General features: G+C 56.3%; 1 protein-coding gene across 13 annotated transcripts; it reads right to left on the bottom strand.

Moving 5' to 3' along the window:
* Window positions 1-219: 219 nt before the first annotated feature.
* TTLL1 (TTL family tubulin polyglutamylase complex subunit L1) lies at window positions 220-19,618 on the bottom strand. 13 transcript variants are annotated; one of them, XR_016510405.1, is made up of 13 exons: window positions 19,488-19,618; window positions 17,578-17,608; window positions 13,935-14,189; window positions 12,882-12,998; window positions 9,086-9,294; window positions 8,231-8,411; window positions 7,262-7,396; window positions 6,337-6,445; window positions 5,194-5,337; window positions 3,984-4,070; window positions 2,693-2,775; window positions 2,386-2,528; window positions 1,148-1,209 (listed from the first exon to the last, which is right to left on the bottom strand). XR_016510405.1 is itself a non-coding variant. In XM_090272293.1 (12 exons), the coding sequence occupies exons 3-12, from the start codon at window positions 13,976-13,978 to the stop codon at window positions 366-368; spliced, it is 1,320 nt and encodes a 439-aa protein (XP_090128419.1). In that variant the 5' UTR covers window positions 13,979-14,189; window positions 17,578-17,608; window positions 19,488-19,618; the 3' UTR covers window positions 220-365. The 13 variants fall into 13 exon arrangements, 10 of the variants coding, with proteins under 10 accessions (XP_090128419.1, XP_090128422.1, XP_090128420.1 ...); XR_016510404.1 differs by having other exon boundaries at window positions 1,177-1,238; XM_090272293.1 differs by lacking the exons at window positions 2,386-2,528; window positions 2,693-2,775 and adding an exon at window positions 220-495 and having other exon boundaries at window positions 1,075-1,238.
* Window positions 19,619-22,577: the final 2,959 nt, after the last annotated feature.

The raw sequence follows: 22,577 nt of genomic DNA, 5'->3' as shown, positions 1-22,577 counted from the left end.
TTCTGAGTTTTAGTTTTGTCTTTCATTTAGTGTAAAATTTAAAAAACATGCCCTCCCCAGGCAGAAGGGGCAGAATGGAACTAAATGGCAGGACGCCCAGAACCAGCTAGAGAACAGGGCTGCTAGAGAACAGGGGGAAAATCCCCACACGTCTGGTCTCAGAAGCTCACCAGCATGAGAACAAAGGAGAAATGGAGTTTTTCCCTAGGAACAGACTCCTTAACCTTTCAAAGAAGTGCCTTTATTTATTTACAGGGCTTAGGAGAGGAAAAAGCTCTAGAAAAGGGAAATGTCAAAATACTTCTTCAGTGAGGCCCGGGTGCTGTGAATGGGGCGTCCAGGCTGGAGTCCCGCCCTTACTGGGGTCACTTCCAGGTGGTGAGGACAGTTCTCCCCGAGTCTCTCGACCGGCCCCCTCTGGGCCCCCCTGACTGGCCTGAACGGCTTCTCAGCTCGCGGTCAGCCCCGTCACCCTGCGCCAGCTCTTCATCGTACCTGGAAACAGAGGAACAAGGAAACAAGATCTCCGGGACTCGGCACCAAGCGGTCATTGGGCTGCAGTGGGCAAACCCCACGTCACCCAGAGAAGCAGCAAGGCCCCTGTTGGCAGCCCAGAGGCCATGGGGCACAGAAGTACAACCTTGTTAAACTGTTACTGTGGACCATCCCAGCACCGCAGTTCCCATTTTATACAGGCCACCAGAAGGCATTGGCCATGACCCCAAAGGGACCGTGAATGAGACATCAGGGTAGTGAAGGAGACAGTAAAGTCAGGAGACCCTTCGCACAGCACCTGTGGTCTAGGGAACCCCGCTTCAGACGGGTCCGGGAATGTCTAGTCCCGGCACGTGGCAAGCGCTTCACTAATGCTTATTATGCAAAGACCAGACAGAGGCCCGGTGTGGCACCCGAATGCTTTTCTGCTACTATGTGATCTATCCCATAACAGCATTAACAAGTGAAATACGCTGCTCCCATGAGGCAAGTCCACAGAGAGCCAGGAAATCCAAGCTGGGCCTTGGCGCCCCTTAGTCTGAAATACACAAGGATGACAGCAGTCACACGCAAACTCACAGAATTTCATAGTTGCCAAGAACTTCCTTTGGGGGCGACTTATTCCATTTACAGTCTGGAATTTCGCCATTAGGGACCGCGATGTTGAGGGTGTCGTTAATTAGGTTATACTTAAGGATCCGATCATTGGCGGTGCTGGAGGTGAGAGATGGGGATGCGTTAACCTGCAAGAGAAAAGAAACTACGTCCTTCCCTTGTCACTTACTCCTTTGGAAGGAGAACGCGCAGAGCAGAAGAAAACGCTGCTGCCACACACTTAGGTCAAGCTGTCTCTCATACTGTTAATATCTAGTATCTTCACGAGGCCTTTGGAGGAAGGATTCTGTGATCTACTTTTGTCAGCTGTTAGATGAAATAAATAACATCTGAAGAGAGGATTAGGATTGTGATCTGCAGATCCGTCAGTGGGTATCACAAACATTTCAGTGTCCCCCTGTGTGCTGAGCTCTGGCCTAAGGACCAGAAGCCACCCAGGGCTTTGCTAGATCAGTGAACCGAAGGAGCCTGAATGAGTAGCATCGTGGGGTTGAAGTAAATGGTCATGGGTCCTGTTTTGCTAAGAGAGTAATATCTCACCATAAAGCAATATTCTGACCCAAACGAGGAACCCATCTGATAAACGAGAAGTTAGTCCTATAAGGCTTCTGAGGAGTTAAGCAAGGTCACAAAAAGTCCACATGTTCAAAGCAGGCATTCCCCCTGACCGATGTGGCTCAGTTGTTTGGGTATCAACCTGCAAAGTGAAGGGTCGCTGGTTTGATTCCCAGTCAGGGCACACGCCTGGGTTGTGGGTCAGTCCCTGGACAGGGTGCATTTGAGAGGCAACCGATCAATGTTTCTCTCTCACAGTGATGTTTTGCTTGCTTTCTCCCTCCATTCCCCTAAGAATAAATACATAAAATCTAAAAAACAAAACAAAACAAAAACCTAGCCCTGGCTGGTGTGGCTCAGTGGATTGAGTGCCAGCCTACGAACTAAAAGGTCACCGGTTCGATTCCTGGTCAGGGCACATGCCTGGGTTGTGGGTCATGTACCCGGTTGGGGTCGTGCAAGAGGCAACCGATCGATGTATCTCGCGCACAACGATGTTTTTCTCCAACAATGATGTTTCTCTCCCTCGCTGTATCCCTCCCTTCCCCTCTCTCTAAAAATAAACAAAATCCTTAAAATAAGAAAAAAACAAAAGCAGACATTTACTCTGTGGAGAGCCCCAGTCCCTCAGTCTCCACCTACTCTTCTCCTTTTTAAAAATTAATTTATTTATTTATTTTTGGAGAGAGAAGGAAACATCGATTTGTTTGTTCCACTTACTGAGGCATCATCGGTTGCTTCTTACATGTGCCCTGGCTGGGGACCGAACCCACAACTCCGGCATCCTGGTTCGATGCTCTAACCAACTGAGCTCCTTGGCCAGGGCCCCTGCTCGCTCTTATCTGAGGCCCAGCCGTAATGACCTGGAGGGCAGAAGCAGCAGGTTTGCTAGGTGGTCAGGCGTCTCCCAGTCAGGCTGTCCTTGTGCTGCCAGCAGGGTGTCTCGCGTGCACGGTGAGAGGCGGGGTGGGGCCCAGGGGCCCCAGGAATCACCACTGTCACATAAGCATAATGCCACGGTTCTTACCATGAAGGTGCTGGAATTACAGTGTCCCTGTGTTAGAAGTAATGTTCCCAGTTAAGGGAAGCCTGACTCCTACTCAAGTCCCTCTGTTTGAGACGGAAGGAAAGGAAGCATGTTTTATGTACAGCCGTCCTCCACGGCGCACACATGCGTGCACGTGGCAGCAATGACACCCAGCAGCCCGGAGAGCACTGCGTCGGAACACAGTTCACTCTCGGATAACCTGGCTCCCCCCGCAGCTCCCTGCAGGGGCTCCTGCTCACTTTTCTGCAGCAAGTCTGCTCTTGAGACTTGGCTTTCCCGGCTCCACATGGGCCTGGCCGCCCACTCCTCGGGAGCACGGCGAGAAGACCCGGAGCTCAGAGGCACACGGGGCGGCGGGCCAGCCGGATGGACGGCCTTCGTTCTTATAGCCTAACCAGCCCTGCGTCCCCTCACAGGCCCCTGCGTCCCCTCTTCCTGGTCACAAAGCAAAGCGGGCAAGCCCACAGGGGGGGCTCCACAGCTGGCCCTCAGTGGTTGTGCTACTGAGGTAGCGTCACCCAGGCTTGTCATAGGAAGAGTGTGTATGCACCTCATCCTTTCTAGAACTTTCTCGAACAGCCACCATGACATCCGTCTATGCCTTGAAACAAGGAGACTAATCCACGTCCAAACTCTGCCTTTATCCAAAGAAGATCAGGTTCCACCCTGACTGGTGCGGCTCAGTGGATTGAGTATTGGCCTACAAACCAAAGAGTCACGGGTTCGATTCCCAGTCAGTGCACAGGCCTGGGTGACAGGCCAGGTCCCCAGTCGGGGACGTGCGAGAGGCAACCACACATGGATGTTTCTCTCCCTCTCTTTCTCCCTCCCTTCCCTCTCTCTAAAAAATAAATAAATAAAACTTAAAAAAAAAGAAGATAAAGTTCCTTATATCTGGACGGTAAGCCCCCACTTCCCAAGGCTTCGGGATCAGTGAGCTCCTTCCCTGAATGGGAACAACAACCTCTCCCATGGGGACACAGCAGGGCCACCAAGCACGGACTCATCCAGAAGCACCCTGAAGCACCGGGACATCCAGGCCACCGAGCTCCCATCTGTGGGCTGGGCCCACCGGAGGTGACAGACCGGCAATGGGCTCGTTTTCAAGCACGAGCAAACAGACACACCTGGGCACCTGTCCCCGTTAATCTGAAACCTCATCAGATGCCCCAGGCCTGCCACCCGGCCTGAGGGCCATGGCGCAGGCTCAGCGGGGCCTGAAGTGGGGCAGCAGCCTCAGGGGGGGGGCGGGCCGGGGGCCGGCGGTTACCTCGATCAGCCAGGGCTTCAGCCGGTCGTCTATGATGATGTCGTAGCCGTAGCACTCGAAGCAGTGCTTGTCGTTGTTCATCACCGGCTGCGGAGAGAGCGGCCGCGGTTACCCGGCCGCCCCGCGCGGCCCAGCGGGCCCAGCGCCTCAGACGCGGGACGTGGGAGCAGCAGGGCCCCCCGCGCCGCTGTGACATGCCGCGCCTCACTTCCGTGACCAGTGGGTCCCCACCTCCGCCCTCCCTTTCTTCCCTTGACCCTCCTCCAGGCTCAGAGGTGGACACTTTCCTCGGTCACGGGCGTCCCCAGCTCTCCGTCATCAGAGGCTTGGTGACCAGCAATGAAGGCCTCTGTCGGCATGAGACTGTCCTCGGAGCGAAGGGAAACCCAGCTCCAGCCCGGGCACTGGAATAAGGCTGTGCGGCCTCGTCACAAACCACCAGCATTGTCACCGCTCTCGGTCCCCTCAGGCCCTTGGGGATGCAAGTGCCAGGGTCTGAGCCCCCACTCTCTGCGACAGAAGTCGATCTGTTTACTTAAACTTTGGGGTTTTCCATTTCCAGCTCCATTTCATAAACTGTTCTCCAGGTGCACAAGACACCCCACCAGCACTCGCTTAAATGCAGACGGCCAGGCCTCCCGGACTGCGTGAACGAAGGCCAGCAGCAGGGGCCCGGCCAGCGGCCGTGTGGCACAGCGAGGGAGGCACACAGACACGGCCGTCAGGCCTTCTTACACGTGAGTGGGCGTGTGGAGTGGGCGTGTGGACATGACCAAAAGCACCACATTTGGCCCAGCAAACCCCTAAGGCTGGGAGGGCCCCGTCCAGCCCATCACTCACGGACAGGGGGAAAGTAGGCTCGGTGGGTTTCTCTCCCCCTAAATGTCTATGAAATAGCAAAGCAAGAAGCCTAAACGTAAGCAGGCTGCCGGAAAGCTGCCTCCAAAACGTCAGCTTAGGCTGAAATCGCTGCTATCGATTCCAGGGGCATGGCAGGCACGCGGCTGCGACAGAGGCCCGGCTGGTGGCGCACCCAGGCAGCACCGCACTGGAAGTGGCCCCATGCCCTTCCCACCCCGCCTCAGTCTCGAGCCAACGAGTAAGAGGCGACACCCTAAAACAGGTATTTTTAGCAAGAACAACAAGCGTCGCCCGCTCCCCAAGCCCGCCAGGCTGCCTTCCCCGCGCCCCTCCAGCGCCCTGAGCTCACCGCCACGGCCTTCAGAGACTGCACGATGATCCAGTGGATCTCGTCGAACAGCTTGCCGGTCACCTCCCGGCCCCGGGTGCTCTCCAGGTACAGCCGCAGGTTGCTCACGGTCCACTTGCCCCCGTGGATGTGGTTGTAGTCATCCTGGTCATGACAGGGGGGGCGGGGCCTCAAGGGGTGCGCCCCAGAGGACACAAGCACCCTCCCCGCACCCCCCAGCAGGCGGACCTGGCCCCAGGGGCATCTGGGCCTCCAACATGGGCACATTTTTTAAATACTCAGCTCTGGAATATTCTCATGCTTAACCATTCATAGCTTGTACTACAGGCTCTGGCAGCTCCGATCTCCATGCTTAAGACCAAGGCACCTCTCACTCCGCTGCCCTCGCGCTGGGGTCTCCAGCCACCCTGACCTCCTGTCAGCTCCTGCAATGCTCCCTCTAGCCACAGGGCCTTGGCACATGCTGTACCCTCTGCGAGCAGGCTCTTCCCCCACCTCCACCTGGGCGGCCCCTGCTTGTACTTCAGGTCTCTGCCCAAGCCCCACTCCTGCAGGGCAGCCTTGTCCCCCCACTGGGACAAGGTGACGCCATCACTCCACGCTCTTCTGGGTGCGCGTCCCTTTCCCTCAGAGCACACATCTCAGTTTGGGACCACACGCTCCTCAGTGAGGTCATCTGATGACCGTCGTCCCCCCACGGGCTCTAGGCTCCGTGAGTAGGGACCAAGGCAATGTCTGCCCATCACTGCAACCCCGGCACTTAGCAGGGGCCCAACCCGGACAGATGCTCCATGCGTGTTTGCTGAATGAATGACTGCGCACGGTGCTCTCAGGTAACTCTCCCGACGGCCCTCTAAGGGGACAGTACCGTCTCCTTTTACCGATGGAGAAACTGAGGCCCTGAGAGGCAGGTGAACTTGCCCAAGGTCACAACACAGAAAGGCGGGGCCCGCTCCCGCCCCACACTGGTTCAGCTGGCGGCAGGACAGCCACGCCAGACACTCAGGGCCCCCACTGCCTGCTGGTGCCAGGGCACCTTGGTGTCACGCCCATACCCACCCACCCCCGTCTCCTGCAGACACAGGAAGAGAAACCCATGAAATCAATCCAGTTCCTGAAGCTCAAGGGAAAAGCAACGCTCACCCCGTGTTTCTGGATGGCGACGTTGGTGAGGTGGACGAACATGTTGTCCAGCTCGCTGGTGCTAGGGGTGTACTTCACTGTGCAGAAGCGGCAGAACCCCAGCTTATACCTGAGTGGGAATCAGATCAACGCAACGCTCTGAGGAGAAGCATAAAAAACACAGCACTTCGTTCTCTAAAAGGAGCTGTGGGGGTTTGCTGCTTTAAACATTTGAAAGCACTCCTTTTTTTGTGGTTCTTTTTTTAAAGATTTTATTTATTTTTAGAGAGAGGGGGAGGGAGGGAGAAAGAGAGGGAGAGAAACATCCATGTGTGAGATACATAAATCGGTTGCCTCTCACATGCCCCGAACTGGGGACCTGGCCCACAACCCAGGCATGTGCCCTGACTGGGAATCGAACCAGTGACCTCTTGGTTCACAGGCCAGCGCTCAATCCACTGAGCCACACCAGCCAGGGCTATGGTTCTTTTTAAAATAACAGCTTTATTGACACACAATTCATATGTACCATATAACTCATCTACCTAAAGTATACGATTCCATGGTTTTTGGTACAGAGTCCTGCGACCATCACCACAATGAATTTTACGACGTTTGCATCACCACAAAGAGGAACCCCGTGACCGTTAGCAGTCACGGCCCATCCCCAGTACCAGGCAAGCACCAACCTACTCTGTCCTAAAGACCTGTCTATTCCGGGCATTTCACAGAAACAGAACTACACACTCTGGGTCTGGCCTCTTTCCCTGAGCACCTCTGCACGGTTCGAAGAGCTGCCCTTTATCTGTAAGACTCCCATGAGCACCAAGGTAAGCGTCTCACTCAGTACTCAGCACGTGCCACCCGCCCTCACGACGGCGTTAAGGGGCAAGCGTCACAGCAAAGCACCGTCTTCAGAACGGCGCCGGGACCCCGGGGCCCTTACATGTAACAGCGCAGCGGGCGGTACGTGGACACCAGGACGTACAAGCGTAGGTCAAACTTCCTCCCGCCGATGAGCAGCGGGTTGCTGATGTACAGCGAGATCACATAGGCTTCCTTGGTGGACTGAGACACAAACCTGGACGGGCCAGAGGAAGCCCCGTCAGACAGCAGGACCAAGGCTCCCTGCCTCTCGTCAAGTGAGAACGCAGGGGTGGGACGCTGTCCACAGAGGAGCCCCCGACCCCGGCCCCGGGGGGCAGTGGCAGCGGCTCCTGGGAACCCGTCAGGGAGGTGCTCCTTGGGCGGACCCTCCTGGGGGCTAGCAACGTGCCATCAGATTTAAATGTGCTCCACGAGAAGGCACCGCCGTCGCCCCTGGGAACTCCTGACAGGTGAGCCGTCGCCCACGGGAAAGGATCATGCGGACGGCCAGGAAGGACCTCGCAGAGGCGAACAGCGAGCCTTGGACCAAATGTCCCGGTGTCCTCAGTTCCCAGGAGACCCTCGAACCCGGGGAGGAGGCTGGACCTGACCTAATGCAACTCCTCCCACTGACCGGTGCTCAGGTGAGAATGAACTCAGTCCATCCCCAACTGCCCTGCGAGGGTGACACTACCGGTGTCCTCGGTTTACCCAGATGCGGAATCTGAGGGTCTACACGAGAAAACGTACTCAGACAGTAAGTGTCAGGGACTCAGGTCCTGGGTATTAAGCAGCTGCTTCGCCATCTCAGAAACACTATGACTGGACGGCTCTCACACCAACTTCCGGAACAAAGGCTCCCGGCTCCTGGGACCTTGTGCTGGGTTTTGCCCCGCCCGCCCCCCTGCCCCGCACCTTGGGAGATTCTGTGACTAATGATGCTCTTGTAGCCACAGGGCCTTGCCCCGAACACCTGCAAAAGCACGCGAGGGCCACCCCGCCCATGGCCCATGGAGGAGGCACCTGGAAAGGCGCGTCCCCCACTTACGAAGATGTTTTGCTGTCCCGGGACCACTTTTTGATTTGCGAAAGCTTGTTGATCAGAAAGATGCCCTTTCCCTGGGCTTTGCCACACGGCTTCATGATCCACGTGCTGGAGGGGCTCTTCCGGAACTCCTCCACGAACAGGTTGTAGTCGGCGGGCAGCATGTAGGTGACAGGGACGAAGTCTGAAAGGGCAGGCAGCGAGGACAGGGTGAGCCAGCGCAGCGGCGGCCACAGACAGAAAACACCGCCACCGCCTTTGGGGGCCTCTGTCATCACTCCCACCCCCACCCCCGTCCAACACCTAACGGAACAAGGCTTCCACAGTTTAATTCCTGTGCGGGTCTAACTGACCTTCGGTGCCTGCGTGCTAAGCACCCCACAGGCCTGTGTCATCTGCCCCCCAAAGTACCTGTGAGCTGGGACCAATCGCTCCCTCCAACCACAGGAGGAAGCTGAGGCCCAGGGAGGTCACTTCTGCACTAGTGCCCAGGCACAGAAAGGGATTCTAAAGCTATCTGACAGTCCAGCTCTCATCACCAGATGGGACAGGGACACACGCGCTCCCTGGCAGCTGCTGGAAGCCGTCACGATCCCTCGGGGCACGCTGCAGTTCAGGAAGCGGTCACGCGTGCTCAGCACTGAGGACGTCCCCCCTTACTTACACAAAGCGCGTCCCCGAGGCACTCGCTCAGTTAGACCTTGATTCCCACCCTGGAGGCACGGGAGCGAGAGGTGCCCCCACAACTGGCACAAACCCACTCATCACACAGCCGCCACCTCAGTGCCCCGTGGGGCCGAAGTAACTAAACTCAACTCTTTGTACGTAAAACGCGATGCCCGCGGAAAAGGCACGCACCCAGATAGAGGTATTTTCCATTCTCATCTTTTTCTGCCAGAGGACTCCCTTCTTTCTCCAGCTCCTTCCTGTATCTCTTAATATTCTTCACCATCAGATCCTTCCGGGTCAGTTCATAGTGGTTTGGAAAATGGTTGACTATCTGATCGTCTGCGAGCCGATAACCAGTCTCCACACTGAAGACGCTGCGGATGGTTTGCACGCTCATCCTAAAAGGGAAGCACAAGGGGGCTGACAGGACAAAAGCTCACAGTGGCCCACCCGGAGGTGCTCTCACTAAAGCCCGGGAACACCCCAGAGCCCTTACTCATTACCCTCCCCCACCCCCAGCACTGGGGCCGGGGTGCCCAGCCCACGGCCCTCATTCCACAGTGGCACAGAACACGTGTCCAGGGACCAGCTCTGACACGGACTGTGAGGCAGGAGCGGTTCTGACTCTACCCTGAGCGGTTTCACTGTCTGGCACACGACAGGTGCTCAGTAAATGTTTATCAGTTAATGATAACGACTATTGATAACAAACTAATGAACACCACTCTTTCAGACTCTGAAGCCAGGGAAGTCATTTACACAATATTTGCACCCAAAGTCAGGAAGGAGAGAGACCCCTTAAAACCAAAATCCGGGGGTTAGTCAAGACCCCGAGTCAGCATGAAACTGGGCTGCACCCGGCTGAAGTGAGTAACGGATTCCTTCCAAGCTTCTGGGAAGCCGGGGTCCCTGCCACGCCCTCCGTGCCCTCGCAAGCCCCACGGGCCAGCAGGACGGGAGGGCCGGCGCCCACAAGGGAACCAGAGTCACCAAACAAGACAGCCAGTGGCCTCTCTCTCTGTGACCCGTCCCTGCCCCCACCCAGGGCGCCAACCTAAAGAGGGGTCTGGAGCACCCACGCTCATTAGAATGAGGAGAGTTTTTCTTCACTCTTTATTATGGAAAAGCCCAACAATACGTGAAGTAGGGAGAGGAGCGCACCAAAGCCCCGCGCGCCCGCTCAGCGCCGCCCCGCCCCCGCCGCTCCCAACCCGCGTCCGCTGTTCGTTTCCTACGTCACGGACTTGTCTGAAACCGTCCCCACACATCCCATCATCTCACCCCCGGTGTCCTCCTGGGAGCCTCTAGCACTGAGGACCCCTTTTTCTATTGCACGATACCCCATTTTATACTGTTAGCACAGCCACGACAGGAGGCGGCAGTTCCCGAACGCCATCGGATGTTAACCGGGTTCCGATTTCCCTGTCTGACATTTCTTACGGCCCGCGCCGACGCCAGGGCCCGGCCGGGGGCCTGCTGCTCCCGCGCACATCCTTGGGTCCGTGCGCGCCCCTCCTTTCCATCTGTCCTCTGTGCTTCATTTGTTGAGGACGCTGGGCCCTCCAGCCTGCAGGCTTCTCACCTCGCACGTCCCTCGTGTGGCGCACCCCCTGGACCCACACTTCCTGGCAGAGGGGAGTCACTTTCAGGCAGGGCTGTGTCCTGGAGGCCTGTGCGGCCACTGGCAGGGGAGTGGCCGAAGAGCGCTGCCCAGAGCAGCGAAGAACATGTGACCCACACGGAGCCACGTAGGTAACTGTGAATCTTCTAACAGCCCCATTAAGTTGAAAAGGTTACAAGAAATAGGTAAAAATAATCTAACTAATATATATTTAACCTAATGTGTCCAAAATATTCCTGTCTCAGCACAAAATCAGCAGAAAAAGGAGCGATGAGAAACCTTGTCTGTTTCTTCACACCCAGTCTCCGAGGTGCGGCGGGCACGTCACGTGGTGGGCACATCTCGCGGAGGGCACGTCCCTTTGGGACCAGCCACAGGCGCGTCTCAGCAGCCCTGCGGGCAGCAGCTCCTGCACGGGACAGGCCCAGGTCCTTACGTCACCAGGGGTGACGAGAGGGTGACATTCTGCTCTCAGGCCTCCTTCACTCGCGGGAACACTGCTACAGGCAGAAACTTCCCTTCACCAACGACAACGGGTCCACACGGGAAGCAAGGCTGCCTGCATACCGAGGCCTGCCCTCCGTCCCTCGGCTTACACGGCAACGAGCAAGTCCCCTGCAATCACCGTTGGCTGGGTGGCGCGGGTGTCCTGCGTGTCCCTTCCTGCAGAACAAACTGCCCAGTCTCAGCAGCTTCAGACAGCAACCACTGAATGACGTCGTGTGGCTTTGTGGGTACAGAATTTGGACAGGGCTCAGCCAGCATCACTGGGTGGTATTCAGCGGGGAATGAGCTGGTCTGGAGGGTGGCAGAGGCTTCATTCATGTGTCTGGCACCCCGGCGGGCAGGGCTGGGCACAGCTGCCACGGGTCACAGCAGGACAGGCCTCCCGCAGGGCCGGGCAGGGCAGGACTCCCGCACAGGCAGCCACAGAGGAAGCAGAAGCTGCTAGTTTTTTATGGCCTGGGCCCACGCACCTACCATTGTGGCCTTGCTTTGGCCAAGCAGAGTGTGGCAGAAGTGACGGTATGCCACCTCTGAGACTGGCTCTGAAAGGCCTAGAGGCTGCCCCCTCTGTCCCCAGTATGAGAACAAGCCCAGGCGGGCCGGGTGGAGGGAGGTGACAGACTTGTGATGAGAAGGCCTCTGTAGTCCCAGCCAGCACAGCTCAGACACGTCAAGCCTCAGGTGACCCACGGGAGACAGTAGATGCACGAGGGAGCCCAGGCAGACCAGCTCGGTCCTGCCAGACCAAAAAAACCACTGAGCCGAACCCAGACACTTGTGAGCAATAAAGAAAGCTGCTGTTCCAAGCCCCCTGGTTTTGCGGTGTTTGTTACGCACCGTTAATCTGGCACCAGATAACTAATACACCCGCTCGGGCAGGCACTGTTCTCCTGCTTCATGTCGCTTCGACTTCCTGTCAACACGCGAGCTATTTTCGCAGTGGTTGTCGGAACACCAGCAGCTTCGCGAGGCGTTTTTCTTCATATGTGCGTGGGGGGGGGGGGGCAGAAGAGAAGCGGCTGCAGAGGGGCCAAAGCATCTCTCAAGGCAGCAGCAGGGCGAGTGGGGCTGGGGAGGGGGACGTGTGCAGGGTGACAGCGCCCCCAGCGCCCTGATGTGCTCCACCCCATAGGTTCACTGTGGATCTCTAGACCCAGGTCTGCAGGGGGTCCGGCTGGCAGGGGCAACGACCCACTGACCCCACCACCTGGCTTTAAGTTTGGTCGTGTGGCCCGGCCAGAGGGGGCGGCTGCCCGAGGAGGGAGCAGGGGACCTCACCCCAGGACGGGGCAGGTGGAGAAGAGTCCAGAACAACGCCCAGGTCCCCGGCTGGGCGCAGCGCCGTCCAGGAGGCTACGCCAAACCTCTGCTTTTCTTCACCAAGACCTGCTCACGCTCCAGACGCTGTTTTCTAATTCAGGCCAAAGAGCAGCCCCTCGCTGCCCGAGGGAAGCAAACAGAAGTGCGGAGCTCTCCCCCACAGACCTCTCCTGTCCCCCCCGCCCAGGAAGTCTCTGACTGCCCTGGCGCAGACCCTGGGTGCTGGGCGGTGAGGTGCTGACTGTGAGAAACACCAATGTGGGGGGAGGGGCGCGGATTGCGTGGCGCTCCGGTTTTTCATCCACGTCCCCACAGTGTTAGCCACACTCTGGCATCTGACAAACAGGACTGCGGGGCCCTCGCCACCGTGCATGAACCAAGGGCTGCTCTGGAAAGGAAAATGTGACCAGGCGCACCAGGGCATGGGGACACGCCCCTCTGGGGACGCAATCCTGCCCCGGGGGCCATCTGCACGTGAATGAATAACGCCAACAAACAGTCTTCGGAAACCAACCGAACCCGGCCTCTTACACTCACCAGTAAAAGTTCCAGTCCTCGTTTTCTGTCACCTGGATCCATCCTCTCTTCTCGAAGTTATTTATCAGCACTGACTTCTCAATATCAGTGACCCATTTCACTTTTCCTGCCATAATCCTGGAAGAGACCAGTTTCTGAGGGCTGAGAAACGTCAACAAATTCCCCTCACCCAAAGGAACCCTTTACATCCCCAGCGCTTACACCTACCCCCTCCCTGCAGCTCCTCCCTCCGCCCCACCAGCCGTGGTCCTCAGCCAGGGGCCATTCAGTCCCCTGGGACACATGGCACTGTCTGGAGGCATTCTGTTTGTGGGGGGCGGTGGCGATGCTTCTGGCGCCTGCCGATAGAGGCCAGGAATGCTGCCCAACACCCTACAGCCTGCAGGACAGCCCCCGCAACAAACCGTCCCCCCAAATGTCGACTGTGTCGAAACTGGGAAGTCCTGGCCGGTGGGAGATAAAAGCAGCTATTAAATAATCGCCAGCACACAGGAGAGGCACCTGCGGCAGGGGGTAGGGGGTGGCCCTGCTCAGGGTGGTGGGCGACGGCCAGGAGCTGACTTTGGGCTCCTCAAGTACAGCTGACCCCGCTGCCTCCTCCCCTGCCCTGCTTCAGTTCTCTCTCCGTAAGGGCGTCACCTCCAAGTGCTTATCGTCACTCTTGTGTTTAATAATGGCACGGCCCTCCCAGTGCACACCTGAACGACTCAGACCCCTGGCCCTCCCCTCCTTCTCCTCCAGCCGCCCTGTTCTCTGCCAAGCTCTGTCCACCTCAGGGCCTTTGCACATGCTGGGCACCTCTGCCTACAGAATTCCTCCCGCCCCCCACCTCCTGGCCAAGTCACCGCCCATTCACCTGCCACCTGCTCCACACAGCCTCCCTGACCCTCCAGGCCAGGTACGCAGCCCCTCGGTACCCCTGCAGTTCTGACCTTCCTGGAGGGCAGAGGATGAGCCTCCTTCCTCACTGCTTTGTGCCCAGGGCCTAGCACCGTGCCTGGTGAGCGGTGGATGCTCACGTCAGACTGACTATGGCCCCATGTCTGTCCATACCACTGGGTGTCTCTGAGCAAGGTATTCGACCTCTCTGGACCCATCTCCTGGTTTTCAAACTGCTCAGGCAGCTCAGGAGGCCAGGCTCCCACTCCAGCTGCAGCCAGAGGAGGTCGTGTTTGTCACACTTCTGTGCACACTTTCTGAAGAAGGGGATCCTTGAAAAACAGGCTCAAATGCCAGGGCCCTTGAGGGTCTTTCATGAATGGGGGCACCTCCTCCATGGTCTGACAACAGCTTTGCTTTTGAGGCCACCTGGCAGGGCAGAAAAGGCGCACAAGGTGGAGATGGGGACCCAAGTATGCCTTGCCTCGAAAGAAGGAAAGAAAATGAATTCCCATGTCCAGACCTGCCAGGCAGGGGTCATGATGCTTTCCCACGTCAGCCCACGCCCTCCTCACCCTGCCTGGCCTGGTAGGGTCACAGAGGGGAGAAGTTGGTCTTGTAGCGACCCCGAAGCTCGGGTTCAAGGCCCGGCTCCACCACTTATTAGCTGTGTGAGCTTGGCAAGTTACTCAGCCTCTCTGAACTTCTGGTTCCCTTGTAAAATGAGGATAACAACGTTATCGACACGCCTCAGTTGTTACAGTGACGACGAAATGAGTGAACACACGTAAAGCACTGGGAACAGTGCCTGGCCCGGGGAAAACTCGAGAAATGTTTGATCTTATCGTTGTCCTTGCCCCTATTTTATGGATGAGGAAGCTGAGCTTCAAAGGCTAAGAGCCTGTGCTGAGAACCAGACCAAAGGAAGTCATGGCGCCTTGATTCAAATCCAGGTGACCCTACTTTAAAGTGCCACCTCTTTCAACACAGTCCATCTCTTCCCTCTGTGAACTTGGCCTTCAACAGACTGGCAACACCCACAGGGGCACAGTAAGGAATAAATGGAATCTCTCTGCAAACTACAGGTGCCATCTAACCACCATATAAGGTCATTGACTGACTGGTCACGGTCCAGGCGGAGAGTCAGCGGTCACCACAGGGAGATGACGACAGAAGCCTCACTGCCATGTGCTGGGAACCCACGTCATCCCAGCACGAGCAAGTGCCACGCGCCTCGCACACCATTCACAGAGCGTCAAAACCCACCGCAGAGAGGAGTTTCCTTTTTCTCTACGGGGTTTCAGCCCCCAGCCCCGCAGCCCGGACGACCCTGCGCGTGTCCTGCCCACCGGAGTCTAAGTGTGGGAGGTGAGAATCGCCCCCCAGCCAGGCAGCACCCAGGCCACGCGATTCGTTCACCCTACTTCAAACAAACCTCCGAGGGCGGCCTCACACCCGCCACCAGCTCCCACCTGGGAATGACACCTGGCGCCGACGCAGAAGGGAGGGCAACAGGGAGCATCACAAAGGCAGCGCGCTGCACGTGGCTGAGCGGAGCAGCAGCTGGAACCTCCGAGAAGGCCGAGAAGCCCGCTGCTCCCTCTGTTGTGACAAACGGTCACTCAAGGCGAACACCCCAGCCTGGACCTGCCACAGGTACTTATGGAGCCAACGGGAACGTCTAGTTTCTCCCCAGTTTCCGACTTGCCTTGGGTCCTTACCTAAACTAAAGTTAACACGTGGCTGAAAGGGACACACAGCACAGGGTCGGGAGACGCTCTGACAGCCCCACGCACACGGCAGGACTGTGACTGCGCGGTCTCCGGGGGCGGCGTCTCCTGTCCAACAAGCGCCCCGAGGGGACTTGGGACCTTCTCTGCTCACGATCAGCGTTTCTGAACACTGTTGCTTCCCGGCTCCCGCTGGGCCTTCCGAGCCGCCCGCCACCCACACTGTTCCACGCACGTGCACGACTATCCCGCCCACCAGCCTGGGCTCGATCACCCCTTCTCCGCTGCTCCTTGCCCAGGTCCTACCAATCACAGTCCAAAGCCACTTGCCGCAGGGGGGTGCTCTCAGCCCTCCGCTGGAGTTGATGTTCCTGCCTCGGAATCTTCCGCAGGGCTCACCCCCCCCCTTCGTCGGCGCTCAGAACGCCTTACCCTGCGTGCACTCAGGTCTCTGCGCACACTCCTTCCCCACGCACGTGAGGCCAGGGACGCCTTCCATCCCCCACCCCCCTCGCACCCCGCTGCTTCTAGAGCTAAGTGTGGGCATCTGCAGCAGAGCGCAGGCCCTTTGCCCGACCGTTACCTCCAGCACCGGGACCACTGGCCCGGGGGCGGCACTGCAAGTGAGCGCGCGAACGGACCGGTCTTCAAGGGTCAGCCCTTCAAACCTGACTCCTTGCTCTTAATAGTCCCTTCTGGGGATGTGTTAGGGCTCAACTGTGCCCCCCAAAACATGTTGAAGTCATAACCCTGGCACCTGTGAATGTGACCTAATTGGAAGCAGGGTCTCTGTGGTTAAGATGAGCTCATTCAGGTGGGCCCTAGTTCAATGCCAGGTGTCCTTATGAGGAAGTGCAGACACAGGGGCATGCAGCCACAGGGGAGACGGCCATTGAAGATGGGCCGAGGTTAGTTATGCTCCACGGGCCAAGGATTGCCCAGGGCTGCCAGTGGCGGGAAGAGACAAGGAATCCCTCCTTCCGTAGACTCATGGCCCTCCCAACACCTGAAGCCACCAACTTGTGGCACTTTGACACCATAGTCCTAGGAAACTAATATAAGGCATCAGCATCCTAGGGAAAAGAAGAATGAGAAATTTATGCCCATAAAAAATTATATGTGTGTATATATGAGACCAAATACAGTAAAGTGATGAACAAAAACACAAGACACTCATTTGTAGTTTTAAAAAAAAGGAGATAAATGAACTGAGGCCACCCCTCCTTTGAAGAGGCAGGACCTCTTTTCAGAAATGCGCCAAATCAACGTAGAAACCAGCACCAGAACCGATGACAAGGCAACCCTGGACGAGCCAAAGGAGGGACAGCGGCTTCCCCCACACCTGCTGCTAGGAGGCCCGGGTCGTGGCCGGCGCAGCCATGTCTGAGCCCCAAGTCCTGGCAGGTTCTCTCGGGGCCTCGGTCTCCCAGGTCAAAAAACCGGGATGCAAGCAACGGCTCCCTTCAGTGTTGCCTCGGTCACTGCAGGGCCCGGCAGGTGTGGGCCCGCACACAGCAGGGACTCCAGCGGTTAGCTGGATTGGAAACACGTGCTCAGGCAGCAGGAGCTTTGCCCCGGAAGCTTTTCTTGACTGGCTGTGCACACTGCTCCGTCCCAGCCCCGCACACCATGGGCCCAACCGCCGGGCTGTGGGCAGGGCCTGGAGACACCCGCCCTCCCAGGGTAAGCACTAATTACATACCTTTGTCATCCCTAGAACAACAGCTACTGCTTATCAAGCAGTCGGAAGTGTGGGGCACGGGGCTGGGCAGCCTGCGCACCCAGGTGTGTCATTTATGGGTCACTGCGCCCTCGGGCAGGCTTTCTCTCCACTCACAGATGGAGTAAGAGGCAGCAGAGAGAGAGAGAGGCTGCAGCCTGGTGTCAACCTGCCCTGCTTCTCTCCCACACTGGGTGTCAACTGTCCCATCAGACTCCGACCCCCCGCAGGGCAGGGGGGCGCTGAAATTGTCCGCAGAACAGACAGAGGAGCCAGCAGGCCAATCCCACAGTACAGAAGCCAGGGCTGATTCCTTCCCAGCCCTAAGACATGGTACGCTTTTTTACTTTGGAAAGTAAATAAATACCTAATGTCGGTTGTTTTCCTGTCACTTCCTCCTAAAACAGGAAAAAAAAATGTGGGGTTAATGGTACTGTGTACTGAACTTGGCACTTTACCTCTGGACTGATTCCCATGAACTGATGCATCTGAATTTTAAGCAAGTTGGTCAGCCACTTTCAACACTGAGCGTCATCAAAACCTAACCTGGAAAAACAGGGACGTGCTGATCTTCACTCTGATCACAGCTGGAAACCCAGGTGGGCTGTCACCCCCTGGACTATGTCATCCCTGGAAAGCCATCAGGAAAACAGATGGTTGTTGGCATTTCCAGAACACATGTGGGTCCCCTTCCTGGAGCTAGTGGGCAGAATCTTCACAAACTCCGGAACAAGCTTCCACAGGCGTGGCCCCCGGGCTGGCGCGGACAGCCCCGTGAGGCAGCTGCGAAGAGAGGCTCCCTAACCACTGGGGTCCTGAAGAGCCAAGAGACGCAATCCAGGAGCCGTGAGCCCGGAGGCAAAGTGCTTTAACAACAGACAAAGCTCCACTGTGGCCCTGAGGAGGCGGTGCCTAGCAATTCAATCAAGCACCAAATCACATCAGCTCTACTCCAGAAGATTCCAGATCCTTCTGCGTCTTTCCCCAGCATCCCAGAGATCCTGGAGCAAGCACAGGGTCTGGGTCTGGGTCTGGTTTCCTTAGTGCTGTTCATTCTCTGCCCAGCAGCAGACTGACACAGAGAACCTTGCCAAGAGGCCTTTCACATCCTGGAGTTATAACTATTCTCAGGCAAAAAGCCAGGACAACCTTTCAGGAGGGAACAGTGGGGGGGGCGGGTGGCTCATCTCACTCTTCCTGTCCAGCTCTCTAAGACCAGATCCCTCTCTGCCTTCATTGCACTACCCCAGACTATCACTATTACTTTATATCTTTAAAAAAAAAAATTTATGTATTTATTTTTAGAGAGAGGGGAAGGGAGGGAGAGAGGGAGAGATCGATGTGAGAGAGAAACATCGATCGGGTGCCTCTCTTTCGCACCCTGACCAGGACTGAACCCGCAGCCCAGGCATGTGCCCTGACCCAGGATAGAACCCGCGACCTTTCGCTTTGCAGGAGGATGCCCTACCCACTGAGCCACACCAGTCAGGGCTCACTCTCACTTTCCATAAAGTCCCAGCTAGGCCAGGACTCTAGGGCATCTGGATGTGTTTCCAGCTAGCCTTCTTTGAAAAGGAAGAAGCGCCATATTTAAGGAAAATAATAAATAACAATGTAAATGACTTTACATCGACACAGTGCATCCGTCGGCAGCTCACTGCCTGCGGGTGGCAGTGACCCCACTCCGCGCGACTGTTTACTCGTGCCTGTAATTCCCTGTGTGCCGATCTTTCGCACTGCCACGGCCTGGCACTGAAATGTGCTCAGTAAATGTCTCCCGAGCGAAGAACCCCTTTGCAAACCCTGAAGGGCTTACAGCGACAGGACACTTGTAACTTCTAGAACGGGTCCCCTGTAATGCTCCAGCTACTCTGAGGCGGACGACTAGGTCTGCGCCCACCCCCCTAGCTAGCCGGTGGGCAAGCAGGGAGGGGAGATACCCAGCTAGGGCCAGGCCCCGAGACAGGCGGGCAGAGCGGGGGACACACCCCTGCAGCGTCCTGCCCAGAGCTGTCGCCACAGGTGCCCGCGCGCTGCCAACAGGAACAATACAGACCGCGGCAAAAGCGCAGGAGCGACGAAGCGCCGGGACAACCCATAACAAGGAGAGTGCGGTTACACGGGCGCGCGGCAGAAGGCCCTCGAAGGGGGCACCGAAGTCAGAGCATCCCTCCTGGAGGGCTCCGGGCCGACCGGGGCAGCGCACGCGCCCACCCACGCCCAGCCACGCCCTTGCCCTTGGCCCTGGCATGCGGCGCCCTGGGCGCGGGGCCTCACCTGTGGGCGCGGGGCCCGGAGCAGCGCCGAGGCGCGCGGAGCAGGGCGGCCCCCGCACCGCTCGCCGGCCCCGCCTCCAGCCCCGCTCCGGCGCCTGCAGGAGGACCCCGTTCGCCGCCCGACGGACCGGCCCGCCGCGCCCTCCTTCCGGGGCGCCGCCCTGGCAACCGAAGACGCGACCGCTGGCGCCGCAACTGCTTCCGGGGTCAGACTTTCCCCGCGAGTCTCTACCTCTGCAGCTGGGGACCCTTTTTGTGCCGGGCTGAGAGCCAGGGAAGAACTAGCCAGCGTATCCCCGCGAGCCTCGCAACCTTCAGGGCCCGGAAAGGAGGTGGAAAGGGTCTGGCCGCGGCCCTGACCCTGACACCGAGGCCGAGCGGCGTGATGACTGCAGCCCTGAGTCCAGTCCCCTATGTGTCCCCTCCGCAGTGTCTGTCTGTAAGATGGGGACTACGGTAGCCCCTACCTGGCAGGCTTTGTTATAAGGACTGTCAGCGTAAGAAAAGTCCAAACCCGTAATAATTTTTATGAGTTTATTTGAGCCAAACTGACAGCAATTGCCAGGAAGCAAAACCTCAACGGTTTCAGAAAATATTCCAGAGAATAGCAGTTATACCTTATTTTCTACATTACAATCAAACGAGGAGGCCTTAGGAGGGTTACATGAACTCCCTTGGTGATAGATTAGGGAGGTGGGAGGAAGCAAAGGGGGGCCGGGATCGGGGTGGGGGCAATATCTGTGATGGAATTTACGTTTGTAGGTATAGGATAATTAACAGTCCACAATTAACAGGATAATAACAATGTAGGGATTTGAGGGGGTCTGGAAAAAAGGGAATTACTTTGATATTCCAAAGGTATGTTATCAGGTATGGTTTTGTAGATGCAAAATAAACACAAAAACAGGCTCAGTTACGGAGAAGATGGTGAAGATTAACCTTTGTTAGGGAAAAATACTGCCCTAGGACAAGACTACCTACCACGAACTGCTTTTAATTAGAAACTTTTAATTGCAGACTGTCCTATGTGGTTATTTTAGGTCTCTGAGTTTGCAAGGATGCCTTGCGGGCATCCCCTGCACTTGTCAGGTTTAGTATGAGGCCCCTTTTTGGTCTATGGGATGGTATCACATGGTGCACGCCACATATAGCAATCAATAAATGGCCTTCTCAAAGGTCAGCTCATTTGTGGGCTCCCTCTGCCAGGGAGCAGCAGCCTGGTCTAGTGAGAAACAAAACTAAAGCCAGACCTGGATTGAATCCTCACCACGGCATTTAGGCTGAAGCGGTGTGACTTGGTCTGTTAGGCTGCTATGACAGCAAACACCAGAGACAGGGTGTCTTCTAAACACCACAAATTAATTTTTCCCAGTTCTGGCACCAGCAGATTGGCATCTGGTGAGGGCCTGCTCCTGGTCATAAATGTTTATCTTGCTGTGTCCCCCAAGGAAGTAGTGGCGAGGAAACTCCCTGGGGTCTCTTATTAGCATACTAATTCCATTTATGAAGGCTCCACCCTCACGACCGATTTATCTTCAAAGGCCCCACCTCCTGATACAATTACATTGGGGATTAGGATTTCAGCACAAGAATTTGAAGGGAATTTATAAGTGGCAGAGACTGGATTTGAACCCAGATAACCTGACCATTCACACTGCTGCCTCCCTGGAAAAGGCAGCTTTGCTGACAGGGATTCCTGAAACCTCCCACAACCCTCTCCAAGCCTATAGTCGGTCAGCATCATTTACCTTTAGCACCATCTAGTGGAACCAGCACTCATCTGGAGCCTGAACGGCCAAGTTCACACCCCGCTGCTGCCACCGTCCCTCCACGGCCCTCAGCCTCAGTGTTCCCACCGTAAAACGAGGAGGTGAAGGAGAATGGGAAGATTACACGTGATGCCATTATGGCACCTGGGTCATAATAGATGTTCAGTGAACATTGTCTCCTGGATGAGCCTCACCTGTGATGGCTGGTTTCCAAGGCTGGTTCCTTGGGGTCAAGGTTCTGCCACAGGAAGTTTAAATATCAACTTGGGTATGGTCAGGCACCCATCTTGGGATGACCTGGCCCCTGGCCCTTCCTAGCCCCTACTGTCTGTGGCTTCTCCTCCTGGGCAGGTGGCCGCGCTGCCCCTCAGCCCCATCATGGGGCCTCCAGGCCCTTCTCCACCCCAACTATGCTATTGGGTGGGCCGAAAAGTCCTTTTAGTTTTTTCCATGACATAAAAGGCATTATTTTTCCATTTTCACCAATAACTTTATTGATTTGGATATTTTGAGTATGTCAGCCATCTCCCACGTGGTATAATGTTGATTGTTCTCAATTAATGTCTCCATTTGATCGTTATCAACTTCAACTGGCCACCTGACCCCATGGAGCATCATCCAGCGAGAAATCTCCAGCATAAAACTTCGCAAACTGTTTTTGACACTTTCCATCACTCACAGCACCTTCTTCATACGCTGCACAAAATTTTTTTCAGTTGCGTTTTTACCTTTCTTGAAATAATAAAGCATTATATGCCGAAAATCAGAGAAGGAAAACTCTGACTCCAAAAAACCTCCGCTGCCTTGCGGCATACCTCTTCAGGGGAAAGGCTAAGGGAGTAAACCCCGACAGAAAATCCGGAGCCGGAGTCCCTAAGGCGGTTTGACGTTGTAGTCAACACCGGCAACTCCTGCGGCGCACCTGAAGCCAAGCTGTATTGACTCCGTCTTTCCCTTGGACCCTTCAGCTGCAAAGAGAGGGGGGGTCTGCTGCATGGGCAACAGCAGACCCTCCATATCACCCTGCCCAGGCTCTGTAGCTTCAGCGTCATCGCAAGATGTTGATTCAACACGGGAGGCGACAGATACCATGTCACTCCCGAGTCGGACTGCACAGCCATTCTCGGCGGTGCAGATAGACTCTTAAGAAGCTACACCATCGTCTCTCGAGACGGACGGCTGCCGATGATGATATGCCGAAAATGTTGCAAATTTTCTTCTATCTTCAATATTAAAATGGCTATACAAAAATTCACCAATTTTGATGGTTTTTTTTTGTTTGTTTGTTTTTCCTTTTTTTTTTTTTCCTTCAATGTGTGGCT

Source organism: Furipterus horrens, unplaced genomic scaffold, assembly GCF_987537825.1.
Source record: "Furipterus horrens unplaced genomic scaffold, mFurHor1.1.pri manual_scaffold_4, whole genome shotgun sequence".
Taxonomy (NCBI): Eukaryota; Metazoa; Chordata; class Mammalia; order Chiroptera; family Furipteridae; genus Furipterus; species Furipterus horrens.
This window is presented reverse-complemented; position numbering and strand designations above follow the sequence as displayed.